The sequence below is a fragment of the Barbatula barbatula genome, assembly GCF_947034865.1.
Source record: "Barbatula barbatula genome assembly, chromosome: 14".
In the NCBI taxonomy this organism is placed as follows: domain Eukaryota; kingdom Metazoa; phylum Chordata; class Actinopteri; order Cypriniformes; family Nemacheilidae; genus Barbatula; species Barbatula barbatula.
In genome coordinates, this window is record NC_136777.1 from 1761665 (window position 1) to 1788640 (window position 26976).

The 26976-nt window shown below is 41.0% G+C and overlaps 2 protein-coding genes across 3 annotated transcripts; one reads left to right on the forward strand and one right to left on the reverse strand.

Moving 5' to 3' along the window:
- Positions 1-920: 920 nt before the first annotated feature.
- msh6 (mutS homolog 6 (E. coli)) lies at positions 921-9274 on the forward strand. Its single transcript, XM_079473474.1, has 10 exons — positions 921-1296; positions 2977-3179; positions 3257-3432; positions 3603-6159; positions 6252-6544; positions 7128-7245; positions 7534-7623; positions 7706-7860; positions 8336-8535; positions 8980-9274. The coding sequence occupies exons 1-10, from the start codon at positions 1064-1066 to the stop codon at positions 9059-9061; spliced, it is 4107 nt and encodes a 1368-aa protein (XP_079329600.1). The 5' UTR covers positions 921-1063; the 3' UTR covers positions 9062-9274.
- On the reverse strand, positions 9144-23660 carry fbxo11a (F-box protein 11a). 2 transcript variants are annotated; one of them, XM_079473475.1, is made up of 22 exons: positions 23330-23660; positions 16948-17075; positions 16709-16790; positions 16460-16604; positions 14268-14397; positions 13957-14040; positions 13744-13876; positions 13565-13671; positions 13355-13466; positions 13105-13211; positions 12891-13028; positions 12518-12735; positions 12196-12376; positions 11968-12090; positions 11790-11875; positions 11630-11706; positions 11393-11536; positions 11197-11307; positions 10858-10965; positions 10660-10768; positions 10477-10575; positions 9144-10352 (listed from the first exon to the last, which is right to left on the reverse strand). In XM_079473475.1, exons 1-22 carry the CDS (start codon positions 23415-23417, stop codon positions 10223-10225), a joined length of 2640 nt encoding a protein of 879 aa, XP_079329601.1. In that variant the 5' UTR covers positions 23418-23660; the 3' UTR covers positions 9144-10222. The 2 variants fall into 2 exon arrangements, 1 of the variants encoding a protein (XP_079329601.1); XR_013787588.1 differs by having other exon boundaries at positions 9146-10352; positions 10718-10768; positions 23330-23621.
- Positions 23661-26976: the final 3316 nt, after the last annotated feature.

Consider the following 26976-nt stretch of genomic DNA (forward strand, 5'->3'; position numbering starts at 1 on the left):
TGTGTGGAATGGCCACGTCCTTCGTCCAGCTCTATCATCACAGCATTTGTAAGGTCTGGGTATGGACCGCGTCCTGTCCTCTCTAGTAACCTTGGAACAATGAGACAAGACCAGTTATTAATATACAAAGCATTGGTGCTAAATGACGGTGCACGTGTGTGTATGGGGTCTGTCTGCTTATGTTGAAGCTTCGAGGTTAACAAATATAGACACTGAGCACTTTCTAGCTGATGAGGAATACACACTATTTTACACTAGAAATAGTCAGAGTAAGAAGCTCCCACAAATAAGGGGCAGACACATGACAAATACACAGTTTGCAGGAGATATTATTTTTGATTTAATGATCAGCTTTACTAAACAATGATTTTTTCATACAGTCCATCAAAAACTTTATAAATCAACATTTATTGTGGAAGGTTAAAATGGGATTTTAAACGAGCCAACACTGCGCCCTACTGGCGTCAAAGCGAACTGTAATGCACAATAAAGCACATTATTATTCTGCGAAATGAAACGAAGGTATTAACAGATGTCAAGTGTACAAATATGTCGTATAAATAAAACTCACCAAGATTTGAATGGGGCTCAGTGCGTTTGTGGCCGTATAAATAAATAATTGTATCTATTCAGTCACACGTTGGTTTAGGTTCACCCCTTAAAATGAATGTTTTACAATACAGTGTGTTTTTTAAACGGAATTCAAAATCACATGTTATTTTTATCACGTTTTATGCCTTTACATCCCGTGTAATTGTATGAATCGTTTTCATTTAGCTTTTCTCAAAATACGCGTGTCTTGTACTAAATAAAACAAGAACATATGAAATGAATTCTTAACCAATTCTACAGAAAACAACACGGTCTTTTATCCGCCACGTGGGTCGTGTAAAATGATACACAGAAACTCCTATTGGTTCACACTCGCTTGATGACGTCAGTCGACCCGCCTCTTCCCGTTCCGTACTCTGGTGGCGTTTTCCCGCGAAGCCGTCGCCTCGGGTCGGTAGAGGCCCGATGAATGAATAACTGCTTCATATTCTGATCGACTTCACGTCAAAACATGGCGAAGCAAAGTTCCCTCTTCAATTTCTTCACAAAGTCGCCGCCGCCCGTGGCGAAGTCCAAATCAAACCCGTCACCGGTGGAAGCAGATGTGCCTTCGGACAAATCCAACACGTCTCCTAAAGAAGAGGCGAAAGTCTGCAAGAGAACGACACCAAAGCCGCTGAAAGCTCAAGCCAAGGGCGGCCATGCGAAACTCTTTGGAGAGAAAGCAGTTGCTGCAAAACAGAGGTACGGCGAAATAATCCACGGTGTTACTATAGTAACCGAAGTTGAACTGTGCGGTATTTGTCGTAAAATCAAGCTGTGGTAACGTTACCTCACCACACAACACGACACGTACGTCAATATTAGCGCTTATCTGTGCGCCTGTTATCATTGACATACACCGACATGAAGGTATTACCTTACGGTATCTTTGCGGAACGATTTGTCGGCAACAAACCGCGGTATCCGTTCGGCAAGTACGCGCGGTTTAATAACGGTGCAAGAACATATTAAATTAATTCTTAACTAATTCTACAGAAAACAACACGGTCTTATCCGACACGTGGGTCGTGTAAAAGCGGCACTATTTACGAGCAACAAACCGCGGTATATGTTTAAGAAGTATACGCGGTTTAATAACGGTTACCAAGAGCGCTTCGTATTGACGCGTTTTTAGGTTGTGAACGTGTTTGGACACGTGACGGTATTCGAGGACCGTAGGATTTATATCTGGCGTCAGTTTATTTGAAATCAATGTACAGTGTAATAACACTACGTGACCGTTTACGCGATATACGTCGCGCATCTACGTCGTCCTGCTACATGTGTGTTGTTTGGCGGGAGTTTGTGGGCGTGATTGACTTCACGCGGCGCCGCGTGTGCGCAGACCGATCGGATAATGACGTCACGGTAGCGCGAGAGCGATACACAAGCAAAGCTCTCGCGGTACTTTGATGTCATAACGCAGATCGTCCGTATATGCGCAGAACGCGTGTAGATCACTTTTATGCGTTTGTTGCATTACAGTTACATAAGATGAAACTTTAGCAAGATGTTGTTTTGAAAGAACCCGCAGATTTACGAGGATCGCAATGACGGTAGTTTAATCATGACGTGTAGTAAAGGAAACACGGTGACTGTACTTTACTATAATATTATAATAAACACTTTCCCCTTGACCAACAAGAGCACATGTTACATACAATCACTATGACAACTGATAGTTTACTACATTCTGTTAACTTTCTTCACTGCCGTTATTATTACTGTACAAATTATAAAGGATTTAGGATTATATGATATAAGACAATAAATATATATATATATGTAAGTGGCTAATAGCTATTTTTATAGAATTGTTTATTTTAGACTATGGTCATTTATGGCATTCAAAAATCTTTACCAAGGTAAAGATATAGTTATTAATATTACATTTGACATTACATTTTACATTTATATGTATTGATGTAATTCATTTATATGAATACTGAGTTAATGTTTGTATTGTCATGTTTTTTATGCACCCTTTGTAGGCGTTAGTGTGTGTATGTGAATTATATTGGATATTTAAAAAATCATATTATGTACAGTTCTACTTTACTAATGTTTAAATACAGTGAAATACACTTGGCCTACACTTAAAACTGCAAAAACATTAGCTCTGTATGTTTAATAATTGATCAAATGCAATTACATGTATTTCTTTTTAAAGGGGTCTTGATATGTATTTGTGCAATTTAAACGTTTATATCAACGCAGAGAGCTGTTGGCTATAACTTCAGTCGTTTGGTTTATAAAGAGCTTAAAGACGGGGTAAAGAGAAATCAGAGAATTGTTTCTAAATCATAAATGTTGAATTAATGCTGAATGTTGGGAAAATTGCAATTATTTAGTTTTAAATGATCTTTTTTGTTTACTCTCTAGTTCTTCATCCATGTTCAGTGCCGGTACTCTTGTATGGGCAAAGATGGAGGGGCATCCCTGGTGGCCTTGTATAGTTGTGCCTCAACCTCTCACCGGACAGCAGATGAGGGGCCGTGGCCGAGATCAAAGACTTCACGTGCACTTCTTCGATGAGCCTCCCACCCGTGGATGGGTTAACACAAAATACATAAGGGAGTATCAAGGTAAGCAATGGCCATGAAAATTGTTACAATTGAAAAATGTTTTCAAGTCCGACCATGAATTCATTTTTGTCCTGAAGGTTCTGATAGCGCGGATGCCAAATCAGGCGGCGTGTTTTTCAGTGGTAAACCTGTGATTCGTAAGGCGATGGAGCTGGCAGACCTCGCGATGAAGGACAATACAGAACAGAGACTGAAGATGCCAATTTGTATGGATCCCTCAGATGAAGAAGAGGCGGCTGAAGAGGATATGGAGGTGAGCAGCGCTAAACCTAAAGTAAAATCACAAATTTCAGGTCTTTTAAATACATTTCAATCATAACTGTTGTTTGTTCATCTTTTGCAAACATTGCACCAGATTGCGGTTATCTTCAATTGTATTTTCATAATGTTTAGCTTACCGTGACTTGTTATATTTTATGATAGCTTGACAAATCGACCATATCAGATGAGGAAATGTCTGAGGAAGAGGTCCAAAATAGGGTAAAGCCCAGCCGGCGTCCATCTCGTGCTGCAGCCGAGAAAGGTCAGAAGTCCAAGCGGCGACGCATCGTGGTGGCATCTGACAGCGAGGACTCTGGTGAAGAGTTCAAACCGGATCAAGCGACAGTTAGCAGTGATGAGGATGAAGACGATGTGGTGAGCAGTGCGGGTGAGGAAGAAGAAGGGAGCGAGCCTGAGATCGAACCAGATAGCCCTGTGAAACCAGTGAAGCGCAAACGCTCTGAAAAACCTAATAAAGCAAAGACCAAAACGTCTCCCTCAAACACCCCAAAGCCAGCTCCAGCAAAACCTGCCACTCCATCTCTGGGCTCTGACAGCAAGTCACGGCTTTCTGCTTTCTCCGCACCGGACAACTTCGAGAGCGGCGGTACGGGCGGACTGGATGGAGGTTCCACCGTGTGGGACCACGAGAAACTGGAATGGCTTCAAGACGGCAAACGAAAAGATGCCCGGCGTAGACGGCAGTCTGAAGAAAACTACGACACCGCGACACTGTACGTGCCCGAGGAATTTCTGAACAAGACTACGCCTGGAATGCGGCGCTGGTGGCAGCTGAAGAGTGAAATGTTTGATGCGGTTCTGTTCTATAAAGTTGGCAAGTTCTACGAGCTCTACCATATGGATGCTGTGATCGGCGTCAACGAATTGGGTCTCACCTTCATGAAGGGTACCTGGGCCCATTCCGGCTTCCCTGAGATTGGCTTTGGTCGTTTCTCAGACGTGCTTGTTCAAAAGGGCTACAAAGTGGCTCGCGTGGAACAGACCGAGACACCAGAGATGATGGAAGCGAGATGCAAGGCCATGACGCGTCCTACCAAGTTTGACCGCGTGGTCAAGCGTGAGGTTTGTCGAATCATCACGCGGGGCACTCAGACTTACAGCGTGCTCGACGGCGCCCCTTCAGGAACCCAAAGCAAGTATCTGCTCAGCATTAAAGAGAAGAGCGAAGAGGACAGCGCAGGTCACGGCCACGTCTACGGGGTGTGTTTTGTGGATACCTCTGTGGGACACTTCCACGTTGGACAGTTTCAAGACGACCGACACTGTTCCCGTCTGCGTACCCTGGTGGCACATTATTCTCCTGCCCAGGTTCTGTTTGAGAAGGGCAACCCGTCTGCTGAGACGCTTAAAATCTTTAAAGCCGTTTTGTCATCTGCTCTGCAGGAGGGACTCAATGCCGGTTCACAGTTTTGGGATGCCCAGAAGACCCTCAAGGTATTTGCTGAGGAAGACTACTTTAAAGAAAGCAACCATGACGGAGGATCAGTGCTTCCTCCAACTCTGAAGTCGATGACGTCTGAAAGCGACTCTTTAGGTCTCACTCCAAAGAAGGGGTACGAACTAGCTCTTTCTGCACTTGGCGGCTGCATCTTCTACCTGAAGAAGTGTCTCGTGGACCAGGAGCTTGTCTCCATGGGCAACTTCGAGGATTATGTTCCTGTGGATGTTGAGATGGAGCAAGCAGGCGGGGCGTCATGTTTTTTTGAAAAGACCCGTCAACGCATGGTGCTGGATGGAGTGACCCTTGCCAACCTTGAGATCCTTCAGAACAGCTCGACCGGGGGTCCAGAAGGGACCCTGCTTGAACGATTAGAGACCTGTTGTACTCCCTTTGGCAAACGACTGCTTAAGCAATGGCTCTGCGCTCCGCTTTGTAATCCATCCTCTATTGCGGATCGCCTGGACGCTCTTGAGGATCTGATGGGTGCCCCGTCCCAATCTACCGAAGTTGCAGACCTACTGAAAAAGCTTCCGGATCTTGAAAGACTACTGAGTAAAATCCACAGCATGGGTACTCCTCTGAAAGGACAGGACCATCCAGACACCCGTGCAGTTTTGTACGAAGAGCTCGTCTACAGCAAACGTAAGATCGCTGACTTTCTTGCGGCGCTCGAGGGATTCACAGTCATGAAAGAAGTCGTGTCGGTCATGGATCCCGTTGCTGAGGGATTTCGGTCAAAGCTTTTGAGGCAGGTTGTGCTTTTGAAAAACGAACACGAAGATGGGCTTTTCCCTGATCTTGATCCGGAGCTCAAACGTTGGGACACTGCTTTCGACCATCAGAAAGCTCGCACCACTGGCGTGATAACGCCAAAAGCTGGCTTTGACCCCGAGTATGACCAGGCTCTTAGTGGAATAAAAGACTGTGAGAAAGAGCTGCAAGAATACCTGGACAGACAAAAGAAGAGATTGGGTTGTAAGACGTTGTCGTATTGGGGAACAGGAAGGAACCGTTACCAGCTGGAAGTTCCCGACAGTTTTTCTGAGAGAAGCCTTCCAGAGGAATACGAAGTGAGATCTACGAAGAAGGGATGGAAGCGCTACTCCACCAAAGAAATTGAGCGGCTGTTTTCAGATCTTCAGAGCTGGGAGGATAAAAGAGATGCTGCGCTGAAGGACTGCATGAGACGACTCTTCTACAATTTTGACAAGAATTACAAAGACTGGCAAACCGCTGTGGAGTGCATGGCTGTTCTTGGTAAGAGACCAATTTCCCGCCTGTACTTCTAAACTACCTAAAATGACTTGATGTTGCACTTGTTTCTCTTGTTCATCTTCATGTCATTGCAGATGTGTTGTTGAGCATGTCCCGGTACAGTCAGAGCAGTGACGGACCCATGGTCAGACCAGAGATGGTTCTTCCAGGAGACGGGTGTCAGCCCTCTCCCTTCCTGGATCTGAGAGGTTCCCGTCACCCGTGTGTCACCAAGACCTTCTTTGGCGACGACTTCATCCCCAATGACATCTTTATCGGTTGCCCTGGTGACAGTGAGGACGAGGGTCAAGAGTACATGAAAACAAATGCTCCTTGTGTTCTAGTCACTGGGCCAAACATGGGAGGCAAGTCCACACTGATGAGACAGGTGAGGAAAGACAGGTGAGGAAATTGTTTATGATTTTTATAATTAAGTGTTACTTCACTTACGTGAACTTCAAACTGAAATTCTGATTGCGAAAAATACCCACAAAGCTGCCCAAAGTACCAGTGTATTACCAACTGACACTACGACTGTACCATAAGATGTGTAGGACTCGTGGTGGAACAAACAAATGGCAGTTCACCATTTGTGTTAAGCTGTTATTCTTGTTGTCATTATTCAAAGAATTTCTGGTTGATAATCATTTTAATGCCTCAACTTCATTTCATTGTAAAACAGTGTTTCTAGTTTGTATAAGTTAAAAAAGTAGTATTAAGATCTGAGATTTGACTAGTTGTGGAATAAACAAATGGCAGTTCACACTTTGTGAAACGGTTATTTAATAGTTTTTATTTTAAATATGCAATATACAGTATATATTAAATATATTACCCCATATATACCCCAAACGAATACTATGACCTGTTTTATCATTTCAATGAATGAAATAATCCTGCTATCAAAAGGAAGAAAATGCTGTGGCAGGGTTCTCTCTCATTCTTCTTCTTCTTTATTGACTGTCTGATAGTGCGGTCTGGTGGTGATTTTGGCTCAGTTGGGCTGTTATGTTCCTGCTGACAGTTTGCGTCTCACACCGGTGGACAGAGTCTTCACTCGACTCGGCGCTTCTGACCGCATCATGTCCGGTAGGTTTATGCTCCTTTTCCATCTTCTGTCCATGCATTGTGTGCAGCAAGATTGTGAATTGATGCATTTCAAATATTTCATCCATATTTAAAATCGATAAATGGGACTGTTTTATGGTCCAGTGTGGAAGAACGTGGCCTTTCCCAGAATAGCACAATAAACTCTTTTGAACCATGTTTTTGATTTCTGATATTACAAGTCAACTTCCTTTTGGAATTCAGTTTAATTCACGACGAAAAAACAAACACGACTGAATTGTTTTTGATTAAAGAATACATGTTTTCTAGGTGAGAGTACCTTCTTCGTGGAGCTCAGCGAGACGGCCAGCATATTACTACACGCAACCAATCATTCTCTCGTCCTCCTTGATGAACTGGGTACATACACACTAGTCTACTTGGATAAAATATCATATTTGACTTGAAGAAACAGATATGCTATAACCTCCTTTAAATGTAGGCAGAGGCACGGCCACGTATGACGGCACAGCCATCGCCAGCGCAGTGGTGAAAGAGCTGTCAGAGAAGATCTGTTGCCGTACCCTGTTCTCCACACACTACCACTCGCTGGTGGAGGATCACGCACAGAATCCTGCCGTCCGGCTCGGACACATGGTCAGTCAGTCTTTCATTTTGCTGATATTGACACGTTGTTATACACCGCAGGAAATACTTGTCCCTCAGTTTGTACGCAAACATAACGTTATTTGTAACAAAACATACAAGCCCCATGGTCTTTTATTGGTAATGTATTATTTTGTTTGGTCATATCCAAGGTATATAACAGTACGTCACAGAAAATTAGTTTTTGGTGCTGTGCAGAAGAAAGGAAGTCATGGGGTAAATAAAGGAAGAATATATATTTCAGAGTAAATAACTATGTCTTTGATAACATGGCAGCCAAAACTGCTTTTCTAGACCACTCGGATAAACATTAAACATCAAATAAATAAAAAAGTACTTCTGATAAAAGTACTTTATTGTAAAAGTTCTGTCTGCCAATCAGTACTGCAAAGCAGGCGTGTGCAACATTGTGTACTATCAGAATGTTTATATTTAGTTTTGTGATGTACCTTCCCGTTTCATTCAGGCTTGTATGGTGGAAAATGAATGCGAGGACCCCAGTCAGGAGACCATCACCTTCCTGTACAAGTTCATTGGTGGCGCGTGTCCCAAAAGTTACGGATTCAACGCAGCTCGCTTGGCCAATATTCCAGAGGAGGTTATCCAGTCCGGCCTTAAAAAGGCTCGAGAGTTTGAGAGGAGCACCGTGTCTCTCAGGATGTTCAAGTAAGTGATTTTTGCTGTATTATTAAACAAGGGCTGCACAACGTATCGCAAATGATTCGCAATAAATGACGAATTTAGAAGAGCTTTAGATGAATGCAGAGAATGTTACAGCCTTGTGTGTTCATGAGCGCATGCAGATGATGTTGTTTGCAAGACGATCAACAGACAGAAATAATGTGTTTGTTTTCAAATCCATGCAATTTTCATACCACATTTTCTTCGATATTGCGCGCTTATGCGCCGACTTGCGCATTTTCCCACATTCATATCATCACAAAATATTGATGTTTTTGTAGTTCCCGTTATTCTGAATACAATATCTGTGTTTTATCTTTTGTAATGAACTTTGACCTCAAACACATGTAACAGTTGCTTATCACAAAATAACTCTGAGAAATGTTCTTCGTATTGCAAAGGTCAGATTAACGTTTTTTTCCTTCACAGGAAATTCTGTTCATATGCCGAAGACGCGGGAGCTGCTCGTGAGGAGTTCAACAAACTGTTTCAAATGATCTACAATCTGTAATGAAAATACATTTCAGTTTGTGTTAGTATTCACCCGTTCACATTTCCATGAGCCCATCTAGAAAACAATACTCACTACTAAAATGATCTAATAAAGTTTATTTTCAAAAATGTAACACGTTCCTCTTGACTAGGAAATTAAACCTTTGATTAATTACTAACAGCTACATAATGGTTATTGAGTACTTCACAATATATTAAGTCTAGATGTCATGGAACATGCATACAATTCCGGCTGTAAGAGAACCCACAGTCACCAAATACAGTTGGATGGAGGGGGGAAGCGCAAATAAAACTGTACAGATACTCACCAGAGCTTCAAATGAGCAAGAAGAGTCTTTAACATCTCCAGCAATGTCGTTTTTCGTTCGGCCGTGAGAATGAGATGCTTTCACAAGTCTAGTGTCTCATGCTTTTACCACATGACCCTGCGATAAGCCAATCAGGGTAAAGGGGCGGGATTTAAATCACAATGCATGTGGGCCAACGCGTTACACGAACATTGCCGGAGAATACGTTAGTGTTTCTCATCCTTTTTTCCTCAAATCTCTTTCACAGAAAGAACATACATCCCGCGACATGAAAACAAATACAGCAAGTCTAAGGTATAAACAACCCCAAAATTAATATACTTAATAAAATAAAAAGACATTCAAGTACATTTAAGATTTTGAAAATACAAAACTACATGAGAAAGCATTAAAATCAAGCCTCGATAACATCTTTAAAAAAACAAACCATAATTGAAGTGCTGGGTCTTTTTTTATCCGTACATTTACAATAGCATGGTGACAGTTGCATGGGAAGCATTGCGAGTCCGTACGCTCCGCGTCTGATCTCTCCTCACGTCTGTCGTCCGTAAATCTCCGTCACGGTCTTCCCGAGAGCATCTTGACTGCCCGTTTGTCTACACCGTCGCTGGCATGGAACGGCTTGGGGAAACAGGATCACCAAGTCCACAGCAGAATGTTCGTTTTTCATTCATTTAAATAAAAAATGTTTCCTCTCAGCTTCCATCGTCTAAGTTTACACAGTCTTCTTTTTCAAAGAGTTCTTTTTAATAAAATTGAATTATTTCTAGCTTGTAATGTCGTCTGCACTAGACTGCGCACATTAGAGTCTGTTAGTTCCCCGGGGGTCGGGTCCGCGCGGGCGCTCAGTCTCAGTTGTGCTGCAGTGTGTTGGACTCTATAGGAGGGGCAGAATCGTACAGCGTGTCTGTGTCATGAGTCGGCTCTCCGGCCAGTGTGCACGGGTTCGACAAAGTCCCTGCGCCACAATCACAGAAAAACCTGCAAAGAGGAAAAAACGAATACAAATCACTGACAATTGTGAGGGTCAAATTTAACACCATAACGAAACTAAAACCTCTCTGTTTTTGATCTTAAAGAAATTCAGAAAGAGGAAGAGACTGACCTATCATGTCTAATAAATTCTACGTCGTGCCCTTGATGGCACTTCTTGATGCAGTTCACGCAGATGGCGTTTCGGTCTGTCGTGTTGCAGGTGTGACATCTGTACAGAAACAACAGAAGAGCTGTGAGAACGCAGCCCATATCCGCTCCAAATATCTTGAAAGACACAGGTGTGGAGCGTTACCTGTAAAAATCGTGCATTGGATAGCTGGTGTAACTGGAAATCTTGTACAGGCACTGACCTCTGCTCACTGCTTTTTCAATGGCATCCTGATTGTTCACGATTTTATTATCTGCGAAGGAAATTCAACAAGTACAATGTCAATCATTTGGGGTTCGGTTGATCATAGAATGAATGAAACTGATTTTTTTTTCATTTTACCTTTCATTGTGACGTTGACACCAGATGCAAGAAACAGGCCGCCAAACCGATTGTTGAAAATCTGATTGCCTTCTAACGTTGCTGTAGCGTGATTTGTGATCTCGATACCTGTCCAACAACACCATGTTCACCATTACTCCCATGTAACTCGAAATGTCCCAAGATGTACATTTTAACAGCATTTAAAACAAAATACAGCTTTCCAAAATAATCAATGTGAGCAATTCAATGGAGAAACACCGCACTCAGAATGCCAACTTTGACCAAAGTTATGTTTTGTATAATTCAAGATATAAACATTACCCAAATGTATTAAAATAGTTAAAGAAAAATGTGTACCAGCAGCAAAACCGTCGAATATTCTGTTCTTGCGAAGCACAGGGTGACTGTTGGTACTGATGAGAACTCCAGCTTGGGCGTTCCTGAAGATATCGTTCTCCTCCAACAAACCTGTGACACGAACACAAAACCTCGTGATGAGAAACGGCAAACAAACCTAACGCCAAATAAAATGTAAACGATGTCATGCGGTCACCTCGTCCTCCGTTGAAAATACAGATTCCTCCATCTCGCCCGTCGTGGATCTTGTTTCTGCGGAGTGTGGGGTTGCTGTCGGTCTTAATCCAAACTCCGGCCATGGCGTTGTCGAAGATCTCGTTGTCTTCTATAAAACCCAACCCTGAGGAGACATTCAGTACAGACACAGATCCAATTGAAATGTAAACGCATAGAAGCTCCAGAAAACAAACAAAAGATCAGGAGGATGTGTTACCTGAATTGTAAACAAGAATTCCTCCGTTCTGTCCGCCCCAGATCTTATTTCTCCTGATCTTGGGATTGCTGCCAGTTCTACCAGACAGAACACAGATGAACATGAATCGGTTGTCACTATATTGAAACATTCAGACACCTGATGTAAAACCGGCACTGACCTGATCTGAACTCCAGAGTACATGTGGTTGTAAATGTCATTATCCTCCAGCACACCGTGACCGTTATCATAGAAATAAACGCCCACCTGGAGACAGACAAACATTCAATAGCTTTAACCTGCCGGGTGTACGTCTGAAGTGTTTCAGGCCACTCCAAGTGGACGTGTGATTTACACACCTGTTTCCCGCTGTGTATTCGGTTTCTGCGGAGTACAGGTGTGCTGCCCGTGGTCACCCAAACACCAGCCAGTGTGTTACTGTACACCTCATTCTCCTCGATCACACCCTGACCCTTTTCATGCTGTCATCGCACAACCGCACATGAGACACAGCATTAGAATATTTTTCGTTTAAAAAAGGTTTGCTTTTAAATCAGCATGCGTAATGGTTTCGTCCGTTCGCTCACCACATAGATTCCTCCGTGCTGTCCGTCGTGGATCTTATTGTGCCGGACGATCGGGCAGCTGTTGGTCCGGATCTGGATGCCAGCTAAAGCGTTGCCATAGATATCATTCCCTTCAATGAGACCTCTGCCATCGCCGAATATGTAAACACCACCCTGGTTGCCATTAAATATGGCATTACCCCTGTGAACCACCCAAAGAGGAGCAGCAAATCAGTACTCAACTTCAGAGACACAAAAGCACCGCACGTTCCCAATGTCTTGAACTGGACGTGTCTGATGAGATGCAGCGAGAAGTGAATCTACCTATACATATATGGGATACCTGATCGTGGGGTCGCTGTTTGAGGTAATCCACACGCCTGCGAAATTGTTTGCATAGATCTTGTTCTCTATGAACTGGCCTCGGCCCTTCTCGTGCACATAGATGCCGCCCGTCTGTCCGTGATGGATCTCGCAACGCACTACTGTAGGGTTCGCATACGCCTTCACCTCGAAACCTGCTATCCGGTTCCTGTGGATGTTGCAGCTTTCAAAGTAGCCCTGTGGAGGGAGCCAGAGAGTCATCGCCGTTATAAATGTGTGGTGAGGTCACGAGACAACACAATATCATGTAAATAGCATGCGGTTGACAGTGTATACTTGGCAGCACGCTCGGACCACATTTAGGGGTGTGTGAACACAAAGATGTTTCTCACCATGCCGTGGTCAAACGTGAACACGCCGACATCTCTGCCGTGATGGATGTGGTTGCGTCTGATGATGGGGTTGCCGTGGTTTTTCACCCAGATTCCTGCCAGCGCATTATTGGAGATCTCGTTGTCCTCATAAATGCCCTGCAGAAGAACGCAGACACACTGAGCACAGCTCGTGATACACACGTGACAGACCAATGAAGGAGCTTTATTTTACCTGTGCGTGATCTGTGATGTAGAGTCCCACGTTCTCACAGTCGCTGATGTTACAGTGTTTGATGGTGGGTGACGCCCCCTGACCGCTTACACACACTGCAGAACCCACTGCGGCAGAAAAAGATCCACAAAATGACATCAGCCTTAAGACATTGTGTTTCGCTCTAGCACGTGCACTAACCAGATGCGATATGAAATCGCTACTAAAACAACCCCAGCCAATCAGAAGAGCGAGTGAAAGATCTGCTCACCTGTGCAGGTGCTGCGGATGATGCAGTGGTCTATAATGGGACTGCAGTTGACTGTGATCTCCAGACAGTGATGAGCGTTGTGATGCTGAGCTGACTTATCATCAGGATTAAACTGCAACACGCATCACACACAGTGATGTCATGCGTTACATCACTCTCACATCACACCAGTCGGCTTTAAATTGAGCACTACGTATGAAGCAAACGTACCTTTATCGTCATGTAGCCTACGTACGCGTCCTCCGAGCCCTCCATGAACACAAACGTTGAGTCTCTAGTGTTCTCGATAAATACTTTATCCGCTACTTTTCCAGGAGCTGCCGGAGCAAATGTGTGATTAATACTCATGACCTCTTCAGATCTTATTGAATACTTGACGTGTGTCATACCGGCGCCTATCATGGTGATGGGTGACTCGATGTAGATCCATTCGTCCGTGTAGATCCCGGAGTGGACGAATATCAAACCGTCAAAGTGAGCTTCCTGAACCCCTCCCAAAGCGTCCTCGATGGTGTCGTAATACTGAGGAACAATTGAAAAGTGACATCATAAGATTCTGAAATCCGATTGGATGATCAGCATTTTTAAGCTGAGAGTCTCACCAGCATGTTTTCTCTGCCCTTGTATCTGGCTGGGTTACTGTAGAAATGCTCAGCGAAGCCCGGCTTGACGTGAGCGCCTTTATACTGCAGAAACACACAGATCAGAGATCAGTCAGGCAATGTGGACTGTGAAGCTCACACAAAACACACGATTGACATCCACATCGACACATTACAGCAATGTCTGTTCGGTTTTGATCTACGGGAATGGGCTTCTTTATGTTTCTCTTGTGAATCTTGATGATAAGATACAGATGGGATTTGAAACTAGGGCAATGTCAATACAATCACGTGAAGCGTTGAGATGTTACCAGCTGCTGAAAGCTCTCCTTCCAGGGATTGGCCTGCTCGTGTTCCTCTGGGTTTATCTGGAAGAACTTTCCAGACTCGGGGTGCATCATGGGCCGTGTGTACTCGAACACCTCCATGTAGAGTCTCTTCCTGCAGAACATGATAGGAGAATAAAGATAAGAAAACGATAGTCCTGGGATGTAAAAGGATATAATGATGGAAGGAGACGCTAATGCTGAGGTAACCGAATTAAAACAGCATAGTCAATGCTGCAATGCTCAGTTTCTCAATGAACTATCCTTAAATGCCACTACAACCGAAAGCCAGAGGGTGCTGTCGCGCAGAAACTATAAATCATGGGCCACAGAAGTACTTTCGTTTACACAAGGGGTGCTTCTTAATTAGAGATCGACGGATACATCGTTTCCCCGATATTTTATTCGGGTATCGGTTTTCTAATATAGGATTCAGCGATAAGCTCCGCCTTCTTGTGACTGTTTCACACGACGTTGCGCATTTTTCGTTCTGCGAAGCAGTGAAACGTTACTCCCACTAGCGCCTCAGAATGAAGTTTACCAAGTCCCTTGCACAGCTGCCACAAATACGGCTAGATGAGTCGCTAACAACAAGATCAAAAGTTAGAGGATACAAAATATTTGTTAAACAGTACCGGTTTTATTTTTGCGTTAGCGAAGGAGCTGGGATAAGTATTTGTATAAATGTTCTGTTAGTCAATAATTTTATAATAACATCATAAAATATTAACATGCCTGATACTAAACACAATAATAATCTTACAGAGGTCTTGACCACACAGTCACAGTTATGATACACTAATTGCAAAAAGGTGAAAGTTGAATGACGTCATGTTGAGGGGAGACGTGACAGAAACGACAGCGTGCACAAGTAATGTATACTCACTTGCTTTATTAATACACTTATATTTAACATGAGAGCAACTCGTGTAGAAATTAGATGTTACATTTAATGCCTGATATGTAGTTTACGCAGCTTCGCTAACAGAGTCACATTGCCTAAGCTAGACGTCATTTGAATACATGTTGGTAATAAAAGAGCTGCATATTGCTGTTTGCTCACCGGGTTGAAGCTCAGGAAGTTTTAGCATATTCTCCGAATGTAGTCAACTTTTAACAAGGTTAACTTGTTCAAAACACCCGACGTTATTCTTTCATCGACTATATAACCATTATTTCACTAATAAACATTTAAATAAATTCAGCCGTGTGGAATTCATTATTTATCAGCTCCAAAAGCGATCGCAGTTTGAATGTAAAGTTGTCCGCAGCTCAAAAATATTATTAACGTAACATACCAGTTGAGATATTCAATGATTTATACTCCCAAGTATATTTGGCGTCACACTTTGTCATTTTTTTTATCCAGCCGTGACAGTGACTGGATGTGTGATCGATTAACTAGAAGATAAACGGAACTTCTGCAGCTTCCCTGTTTCCTGACCTGTTTGATGCGAGTTGACGTGCGGTCGCTCTCCCGTGTTTGCATGCGCTCTCTTCCTCGATGAGCTCCATGTGCGAGTACTCGGTCCCTACCAATGAGTGTTTGCGTTTGTGTCTCAGACCCCTCTATTATTTTTTTATGACTTGGTTTATTTCTCTTTGAAAAAAGACACTTTATTTTCACCTGCATGTTACAAACGAGTCAATCTCGCAGTGATTTTCGATCGAGCTGTACTTTCTACTGATCAAAGAGCCGTAGTTCATGGAAGAGCTGTGAATGAAACATAGAAACCAAGCCTTCGCCATTTCAGGAATCCCCTATACAGGTATTATTAGTGTGAATCGAGGTATATCGTCCAAGCCCGAGTACATGACCAGGGTAAAGATTCATTACATGACGTGACACTGCAAGGTACTTATGAAAATAAGATAACTAAAATTAACATGAAAACTCAAAAAAAGGCCAATTCAAAATATCAAAACACATTTCAGATAAATGATTCTTATATTTTCTCAATCTTACCAGATACTCAACTCGCTGGTATGAGTTAAGTACATTTTTAAGAAACTAGCCCATTATTATTATTATTATTATTATGAGATACTTGGACATGAAAAACCTAAACATTGGCAGGAAATGGTATTAATGTCAAAACACTTCACTAGCGCCGGTTCTGTTGGAGAACCTGCAACATGCTGAAGAAAAGCATCATTGAGTTTATGGAGGAACTCACCAGAGGATGGGGTCATTGGCTAATTCACTAAAGCGTTTACACACACACGCTGCTCGACACAGGTCCTGCTCCAACAGATACGAGAAGATCTTTAAAACCACCTCATCTGGAAGCTTCACCTGCAGGTATTGCTCTGCTGGAGTAACTGAGACAGAAGACAACCACAGTTCATGAAAATTAAGCTCACTATAGTCCATTTCTCACTTTAGATCAACTGAATCAGGTCTGATAGATCCTCAGATTCATTACCAGGCAGATCTTGGGATTTCCCAGATACCCTGGCACGTTTCGCCCGATGCCCAAAGTTTTCTGTTGTTGATGTGGAAGCACCCTTTAAAAGAGAGGAATGTATATTTATTTTATATGACACTGAAGTACGAAGTAGGTATACATAATATTTTCAATTGCAGAGAAAGTTTGGTTCAGGATTCATTTCAAGTTTTGAGAAGATTGTTAACATGCTGCTTTAAGGAACAATGTCTGCCCACCTCCATATTGGTCTTTGTTGGACACGCCGTTCTCTTGGGTAACAGTGATTTTCTTCGAAGTTGATATGGACTATTCTGAGCTCCTTGACCGGATTCTTCTGCGACCATCTCTGCAGGAACGTCCTCATCTATAAAACAAACACAAAACGCACATGTGCTTCGCATTTAACACCAGCATATCAACACGGCTTGGATGAAGTAAATCTTACAACATACAATCTCAAAAAATGTGCTGTTCAGATTAGAGATCCGTCAGATTTGAGGCAGGACAGGCTGGATATGAATCTGCGATGGCTGAACACGATATGCATTTATATTTTCAAGATAAAATCAAGTTGGTCAAGCCTGTTTAGAGACTCGTACAGTCTTAGTCAAAGCGACGTTTAGCGATCTATCATGACACGCGACAATAATCCAAATGTGATAAAAGCTACACAGTTCTGCGGGGTGGACAAGACGGTGTGTGACACCCTTCAGAGGCATTAAAAACAGTGCCGTCCAAACCAAGAGACCTCGGTTAACAAAAGTCTGATCCCCTTACAGCTGCTGCAAACAGCAGGTGACGCCACATGCCGACGGGCACCGAGGTCAGAAGAGTGAATTAACCTCGTGGCATCCCTGTGATAACAGCCTCGTAACCCAAGACCGACCGACACGCTACAGCAGCCCAAACACGTACCAGATTTCCTCATCTGTAGGTCAAAATTGACCTCTTCGGAGAGAGACATGAGATTCATTTCATGTGCCGATAGAAACTACCATGAAAGCGACATTCATTCAGAAATAAGTGCAGCAATGGTATGAGCCTTGTTATAAAAATAAATATGGAAGAAAAGCAGCTTTAGATTGATCATACAGGACGAGTGTATAAAAATGAACTTTAAACGCTCGAAGAAGAGCAACCAAATGGAATCTCTGCAGGGCACATTCGACAATAGAGATACTCGCAACACCAAAATATTGCTGTAATTTTCATTGCCATGGTAACCCTCCGATCTGATGGAGGTCATTTACAAAACGCCCCCTCTGCAGCCATGTCCATTTATTCTCCATTTACTGAGGTTACAGCTCACAAATCTGTTCCTCCTGTTTAAATCACAAAACCAGAGACAGAATTCACATCACATTTAACTTTTACAATGTGAAAATAAGATTCAGTGCGAATCCTCGACGGGGCGGACGGGACCTTGCTGCAACTTACCAAATCATCACATATTAAACTAACCAAAAATACAGCACAAAAGACATAAAAATATGTAAAGTTGGTGGTAAAACTTCAGACTGTCATGTTTACCATTAATTTGCGCTTGAGGTGACTTACAGAAGCAGCATAAATGCGATTAAGTTGTATTCTTGAATTGCGATTAAAACCTGCGTACACCACATACGTTACTTCGATTATAAGCTTAATTACATTATTTCAATCAACTGATTGCGTTTACATGAGCTACAGTGTAATAGCAGTATTGCCAAAATCCTATTAATAATCGCATTATGATGATGCATGTAAACGTAGTCACTAATTCAATCCCGATGTAGTTGTTGGAGCATCATTTATAAAAATCAAGCCAATCATGTTTATTTCACAAGTCTTGGTTTGTGAAATTCAAGGAGAAACATTTTGAATGACGTGAACGAAACAACTTCAAGAAACCCAAGAGATTTACAAAAAGCCTCTACAAACAGCCCTTCACAACCGCAAGACAAAACATTTATCTCAAACCTTTCAAATCCCAAATTACCAACATAAACCTGCTACATCTCAAGACGCATTTCTTGCAGCAATTGCTGCGTGCTCTTGAGAGCCTGCAGAAGGGCACAGAAACAGAAAATGAGAAAAATCTTATGTTTTCAGATGCTGTATATACGGTTCAACTATCGGCTTCTTAACGGGTAACGCCCTGCAAATCTCACTCACATTAGTACCCCAATATCACGTTATGAGCATCAATGACTAAGATCAACCCTGCCGGCGGGACACGGAGCAAAATCTTAACCTGTGGATCATTGTACGATTCTTAGCAGAACACAAAGAGTGTATGCTAAACAAACGTGACGTCACAGAACGGCTCATCAAAATCACACGTGTGACAGCACGACTGACATCTCCCTTCTTTACATTCATTCAGGAACATTCACTAAAAACATGCCAAACAGTACTGTCTGTCCACGACCTGAATAAGCATTTACTCTTTTTGAGGTCTCCGATGCTTACTAAAGTCAGTCAGATATCAGCAATGAGGGTCAACCAAACGCTATATCAAATACCCATCAGTAACGCAACAATCAGTTTATCATCGCAGGATGTTATTCATAAGTGTTTGACATCTGTTTTACCTTCAATTGAGCACCGTAAGTGAATGAAGCTCATCCTGCGAACGCACTTGTGTTGCTCTGGTAGCATCAGAGTCTCTCCAGGGCTACTGGTCCAGTAACCACCACAAACACGGTGTCCCACCAACTACAGCAACACACTGCATGTCAACTCGTCTCCAAACGAACATTATACACACACTTCAATCTGCACTACTGATATAGTGTAGGAGTGAATGAATATTAAGAGTTTGGTTCGAAAATGAGATACCGCCGTCAAAAATCATGTTTTACATATTGTGCGTTCCAATTAATATCAATCAAACTGCAGTTGGTTTGTTTTGATTTAAGCCACAATAACAAAAACAAATACAGCTAACTAACACAATAAAAACTTTTTAAAAAAGGAGTTCTCATTATATAACCCGTAAAACAGATCCATTTGAAATGTTTGTATGATTTAACGTACACGAATGTTATAAATATCACGAGTTTCATTCATAAATGAATATGCACTTATATATGAATGAACTACTCATCTGTTGGCACTATAATGCCTGTTAATGAATCATTGAAGTTATTATAAATGTAGTAATCTGATGATTATAAGGTGATCTGAAAAACTTTATAAGAAACATTGTCTTGTTGTAACTCTTAGTTTTTATATTGTGACCTGGAGCTTAAATATTCAAGTCTAAATTCAGGTGATTTTGACTTCGCCTCCTAAATTTTTTTTCATGCATAAAGTCCAAAGATCACAGAGAAGACTTTACCTTAAGACATTCTATCCAAGTTCATTTTGGTGAGAAAGCATCATTCTGAGACCAGAGCTTGACAACATGTTATGCTTAAGTGAAAAGTTGTAAAGCACTCTATTAAGTGTGAATTATATTACCTTTCTTTCATATAAAGTTCAGCTTCACCGTTTTATTACAAATTGAATTAATTATTACACGGAGAAAATCTAAGTATGTGTGACCCTTTAACCTTCCTGGGGACTGTTCACCCTAAAACAAAAATGACGTCATCAGCCATTTAGCATTATGATGTTCCAAACCTGTATGACATGCTTACTCCAGTAAAGTAAAACATTCACAGTGACTTTGAATCTATGGAACATAAATAAAAACCTTTTACTTTTAAAAGCACGAGATAAAAGACAAAACTATTTTATGGCTTCGTGAAACTTGTTATTCTGTCACACATCGATGGAAAAGTCAAACATGAGCTCCAAAAATAAAGGGCAGGTGCATGTCTCTAAATTAACAAAATGCTGGGTGTCAATAAATAATGTCCACTCAAAAGGCAGTTGAAAGGTGAACAGTCCACACGTTCTGCAACCCAACCCACTCAAAAACAGAACGTTTTTCAAGTGATGAACCTGTAAGGTGAAGTACCTGTTGTGAGAATACTGTCTGTAAGATCTTCACGTGCAATATGTGGTTTGAAAACTACATTATTTATATCACAGTGATATACACGAGATGTACTTAAATATTTTGTCAAATAAGTATTCATTTCAATTATGTGCATTTTTGTGCTCATATCAATAAATTATAAAATACTAGATTTTTTAGGCATTCACCACCATGCTGTATAGATGTCAGTATAACCAACAAAAAAAAAGACTCAACAATGCTGGGTTATAATGTATTTAGCCTAAAATTTGGTCCATTTCTACAATGCGTCAGCCGCCATATTGGGCAGGGCAAGACTGTCACACAAAACACATACAGTAACAGTACAAGTAAACAGTTTTCACAATTGCTTACACAATAGCTTGAAAAAATAAATAAGTCATGTAATGCAATGTTTGAGGTTTAGGCCTAATATATGGGCTATATAATTAATATAGAGTATTATAATTAAAGGCTTTATTTTTACCTGACATATGTGTATGTTCTAAGAATGTTGGTTAAAAATAAAATGTATTTGTGTCCAGTTGAAAAGTTCTTGTTTGTATACACATAGGTATGCACATAAATATGTACATTTTGGCCGATAACTGATGATTCTTTAACGTTGGAAGCCGATAACCGATATATTGGCCGATATACAGTATCTAGGAAAGTGGACATCTGCTTTTATATGAAAACATTCACTGGCACTGCAGAAAACAAGGTAACCGTTAGTTATCTTTTATCCATGAAAATCATGTACGAAGCCTACTTGAACCTAGTTAAAGATGATTTAACATCCAAACTGTTTTGGTATATTTTTTATTTAACAAACAAATAGTCAGAGCCGACATGCCTCGTGGGCAGTGTTCCGACATGTGGCGCGATTCCCATCTCGTGGTCCTTTCCCGATCCCACCCCCCACTTCGCTTCCTGTCCCCTCTCTCACTTAACTGTCCACAAATAAATATTTTAAGAAACATTATAGATGTTCTTTCAGAGCAACGCAAAACATTTTCTCAAGTCTAATAGGTCACAAGACAGAAAGCATTCAGACAGCAGTCTGATTCAAACAATATGCTTTTGATCCTATAACTTACACATTCATAAATACTGTATCTACATACTGTACCTACATCAACAATGTTTTGCTAATAGCAGCAAGAGAATGATCACGACAGAAAGACAAAAGGCTTAAATGGCTATAATATAGCAGTCTAAATTGTATTATCGATACAGATATGGGCGATAATTTATCGTGCCTACTTATGTGAAACCGTGACACTTTTGCTAAAGGTTACCAAAACCGTCAAAATCTCATACCGTTCTTTGCAAAATGTAAATGTCGTTGTGCTTTATATCCATAAAAATGCAACGCCACTGTTCTCTTGTATGTTTAAAGTGCATTCTTGCCCTTCCCAATATGGCGGCGCCATTGACATACCATTCATCAGCCTCTGCAAAATAATGTTTACGCCTACGGCTCATACAAGCAGCTTTGGATTTTAATTAACAACATCCCAATGAAGATGTTAGATCAACATATCAAATTAGCTAAACTTAAAGGAATTGAATGACCGAACGGCCCAGGGGCGCATCTCAATGATCTTTGTTAACAGCTGTGTCTTGGATAGCAACCAACCTAACAATGCAGCAGTCCACTAAATCTGTCGAAGTCAATCCTAACTTAAGTGTAAATAAGGTAAACAAACACGACGCAGATCTCAGGTTCTTAAAAGTGTGTAGTTCAGTATAGACGCTGACGTTTAACCGGACATTAAACCAATTCATACACTAACTACCAATCTTAAACTGGTTGATCAACACAGTAAACAGGTTTGTTTTAGTTTATCAACCCCAACTAACAGAGAAATACCTATGATTCAACAAAGCACACTGGGGGCATCAGGTCTATAAGAAATATCCCGTCATGCATCGTGTTTCACACCGTATTGCTCTTATAAGTACCCTTGGGGTCCTTGTTTCTTCTATGGTGAAAACCCAGAACATGACAATACCATGATACTAAATAACAACATTTCAACGTCAAATTGTCTTTTCAAGATACTCCACTATACCTCACTGCGCTACCACGGTACATATCCCAAAACACGGTATTACCGTGGTATCCATTGGTAATGTTTTGTCAAATGTAAACACAGTACAAGTAACATACGTGACGGTTTTACCGTGTCGTGTAATCTGGTGTTAAACAAAGAATAGCTCTTCCGGTGTTATTTCTTTAGGTCCGTGTGGTGTTTGTGACATTTTGTTGTCTTAACGTTAGCTGTCGTACTGCTAAGAGCAGATGCTAACCATCACAGCGGCGTAAAACAACGGACCCCTTTCATTTATAGCAAATATTACATCTTTAACTCTTTCGTTTGGACTCGTACACGATTTCGAAACAATACGGTGTAAATCTGACAAGAATCGGATGTAGAATTCCAAGACAAACGAGGGTTATAGGTGATAGGAGAGCAGATCAGATCCAGTCAGACAAAGCGCGGCCTGCGGGGAGAAGAGAAGCCTCGGTGTTTCCTGACGCATATAAATGAACGCAAATACACACATCGCGACACGAAAGTGACACGAACCGACACAGATCGTCCTCTCTTTGAACGCCGGGTGTGAATCGAGCACAGTCTGGAGATCTTAAGGGAAATATTTACCTCTTTCAGCGTTGTTTCTCTCCGGCGGCACCGGGCGCGGCCTCGACACTCGCCGGGGTCTGCGGTTAGTCGCTCTGACGGAGTTCATTTGACGGGTTTCTGGTTAAAAACACACACCGTGCTGCCCTTCCCTTCCGACCGCTACACTGAGATCAGCTTAGAAAATGCAAATAAAAACGTAAAGTGCATTGCACTGAGAATGAGCTCGGTTCGGGATCCGAGGAAGCGATTATACCGTCCAAGCGCTCCGGTCCGAGACCTCCGATTTCGATTTGCAGTGGCAGGAGGAGCCATTTACGCACACGCACACACACACACACGCACGTACTAAAAAAAGTACTATGGTTCTACCACGGTAAATGTCATATTGCATTTAATACAATATCATACCATTGTATATAAGTATTGTTTTCTTACACCTACAAGATGACAATGGTATAACCACCAGATACTTTGACCATGGCACCAAGATGCTTTTTTTCTTGGGACATGTACTTCTTGGTTAATGACGCAATCATCCACCATTAGACTAAATGTTACTTTGGATAAAAGCATCTGCTAAATGAATAAATGTATATGCAGGTACATTTTACATTTACATTTAGTCATTTATCCAAAGCGACTTACAGATGAGGAAACATTGGAAGCAATTATAACAACATAGGCAACAAAAAACATAAGTGCATCAAACTAGTCCATTAAAGCCTAGCACAGTATACAAAGCTAAGAATAGTGAGGTTAGTATAATTTTTTGAATAAGAAGATAATAATTAGTTTAAGTCAATCTGCGACGTGTTGACGGAAGAGATGTAAATGTGATGATAAAGCACAAATCATGAGATCTAAAATGATCACAATGAATCAGACACTGTCACTGAGAAAATATGACTGGGAAGCAGAATGAAAGTCGACGCTGAAATCACATCTAGATCAGAGATCTTTTGAAAAGAGTTCAATGTTTTGGTAATCCTCGCCTCTAATATTGTTATTTTCTAACAAGTTGTGGTGTGTTGCTCAAAGAAAATCATTTTGGTGTATTAGATTATATGCAAGGTTTATCATTTGGTGCATTGCTTGGGGCAATTTTGGAAATTCAAGACTTTTCCAGACTAAAAACTGTCTGAATAGCTTCATCTCAATTTGCACGTCTGTTACCGTTACTGCTGCTATTGTTATAATGTATTTACATTCAATTTATTTGCACATGTTACTGCGCTATTGCTTTTTGCACATACAAGTTAATACTGTACATTCGCACATATAATATTCATATACATATGTTTAGTTTTTATTATTATGTTTCTTACGTTGTATGTATGTGTGTGTATCTTTCATTTTGCACAGCTAAGTAAGAATTTCATTGTTCAGGGAAACTTGTTTCCTCACTGGGCACTTTGAATCTTGAAAGCAACAAACAGGTCACAATCTGAATATGTATTTCCTCTAAAAGGCTAATTGTTTAGTTCGAGAAGTTGCTATTAAAACTGTTGCATAACTGAGACACCTGTCATTGTTACAGTATATTTACCTTTCAGTTTTTTCTTAAAGTCCATCATACACATTAGCACTACCTGCTGTGATAAAACAGAACTGCATTTTACATCTCTATAATTGTGGTGAGCTTGATGATGGTTTTGTTTGGTATAAAACAGGTTACTTTTGAGTTAAAATGCTGCAGTCAAACATTCAGCTGGGAAAAAAGGTGGTTTTCTTAGTTTATTGGCAAAGATGTTGTTAAAAGTCTATATCAAATAAGTTACACAAATGAATTCTTTATATATTCTTTTCGTGGTTTAAATTATGCAAATTCAGAAGATGTATTGAACAATTATTATATACACATATATATATACAGTATATATGAAAATAAATGTTTCTCTGTCACTGTTGGGGAAGAAGGCAAATTGATAATGGTTATTTCATTATAGATGATAAAATATTTAAATGCATAGATGCACCAGCATGTTATACAGTAGATATGTGTCAGTACTTTTGAAGAGCAATATTAAATTATAAACATATTGGGCGATAAATAATACAACAAATGCGATATTAACAACGTGGTTTGAATTAGGAAGCTCGAAATAAATGAATATCATGTTTTTTCACAGATATATCAATACGACATAAACAATGAAATAACCAGAACCCTATATAGTTGCAAAACTATGGTTAGAGAAACATCTACCACGACTACACAATTTAAACATTTGTAATCGGGCAAACACACATGTTTACCACTAGATGTCACTGTAGACGACTTTATTAAAGCAAACCATCAGCTCTTAACAAATGATGTCAGTAATGAGCAACTGATGGAGAAATGATTTCGTTTGTGTAGACACCACATAAATGTGTTTTCATTGCAGGTTTGTGTTGTCCGGGACTACCTGAAGGATGCGTGTGAATGAAAAGTATTCATTAATAGAAAGTACCACGGTACATTTTATGGTTTTTATACGTGCTGAAACTTGGACGAAGCAGGAGAAATGCATTGCGCCTTGGTGTAAAAATCGAAAAGAAAAAAACGTATTTGTAAGAGTAATATCACTATCAATATTGTGATGATATGTTAATGAAATTGGTGGGCATTAAACCTTAACTGTTGCTTGCGTGAAACACACTTCTAAGATATTAGGAGGTGTTAGGTGGTTGTCAAGGTGTTGTCATGCGGTTGCTATTGGATTCGTGGGGTGTTTTGTCTGGTCACTGTAGTTTTCTAAGATGTTCATGTTCGTGTGGTTATAAAAAGAGCCGTCAAGTCTCCATGAATCCATTCAGATATTAAATTCAATCTAAGTGTATTTCTGTAATGCCTTTTGCTAACAATTTTGTAGTGTTTCAAAATAGCTTTAAATAAACATGAAATGATACAAAAAAAGTCTATGGGATGTTTGTTCTTTGATGGATGGATTCGGTTTTTTTTTAAATCTAATTAGAAGTGGAGATTCTAAGTTTCTGACCTTACGGTGAAGAAAAGTATAACTTTAATAATATCTCAAAATGTGTGAGGGCGCGACACACACAAAGCTATCAGACAACTCCAGCTGGTGATGCCAGCGACAGGAAGCCGGTTGTGTGTGTGTGTGTGTGTAGCAGGATGTGGCAAGCAGCTCAACTGTTGAACCAGAGCATGGTTCCCTATGGCTTGTGCTAAAGGAACTGAAACTAGTTGTTTTTCACAAGCAGGTTCAAATTCAATAGAAATTGTAAACACAAAAGTTAAAAAATCCATACACATCTCAATCATAGGTGTCATTTTAATTTGACATTATTAGTATTTAATGAATTCAGAACATCTTGGCGACTACATTGTAACCCACTGCTGCAACAACTTAGCAAGTTTCCTGGCAACAATTTACAGCATCAAAGCATTGCAAGCATTTTCTTTAACAACACTACACATTTAGTTGATAACACGTTGTCAGTGATCTGCTTGTAATTGTTTCTTGCCCTTACATAACCTTGATCATGTGTTCCTCCGCCATACTTCACTGTCTTGGCGTGATCCAGGGTGCTGCTATGACAACCGTATCATGAAGAAATCACATGTCCTTGTGATGCATTCAGGCTGCACGATCGCAAACCAACACTGACACAGTTATTGACTTCACTCCGCTTAAACCACTGTTTTTACCCAAAACTTG

Bases quoted from the DNA above. Each gene is read 5' to 3' on its own strand.
- msh6 (XM_079473474.1), top strand. From the start codon at position 1,064: ATGGCGAAGCAAAGTTCCCTCTTCAATTTCTTCACAAAGTCGCCGCCG. The intron at 6,545-7,127 runs GTGAGGAAAGAC...ACTGTCTGATAG, and splicing joins AGTCCACACTGATGAGACAG to TGCGGTCTGGTGGTGATTTT. The intron at 7,861-8,335 runs GTCAGTCAGTCT...CGTTTCATTCAG, and splicing joins CCGTCCGGCTCGGACACATG to GCTTGTATGGTGGAAAATGA.
- fbxo11a (XM_079473475.1), bottom strand. From the start codon at position 23,417: ATGAACTCCGTCAGAGCGACTAACCGCAGACCCCGGCGAGTGTCGAGG. The intron at 14,398-16,459 runs GTGAGTTCCTCC...CATGTTCTGCAG, and splicing joins GCCAATGACCCCATCCTCTG to GAAGAGACTCTACATGGAGG. The intron at 10,966-11,196 runs GTACACATTTTT...GTTGTTGGACAG, and splicing joins ATTCGACGGTTTTGCTGCTG to GTATCGAGATCACAAATCAC.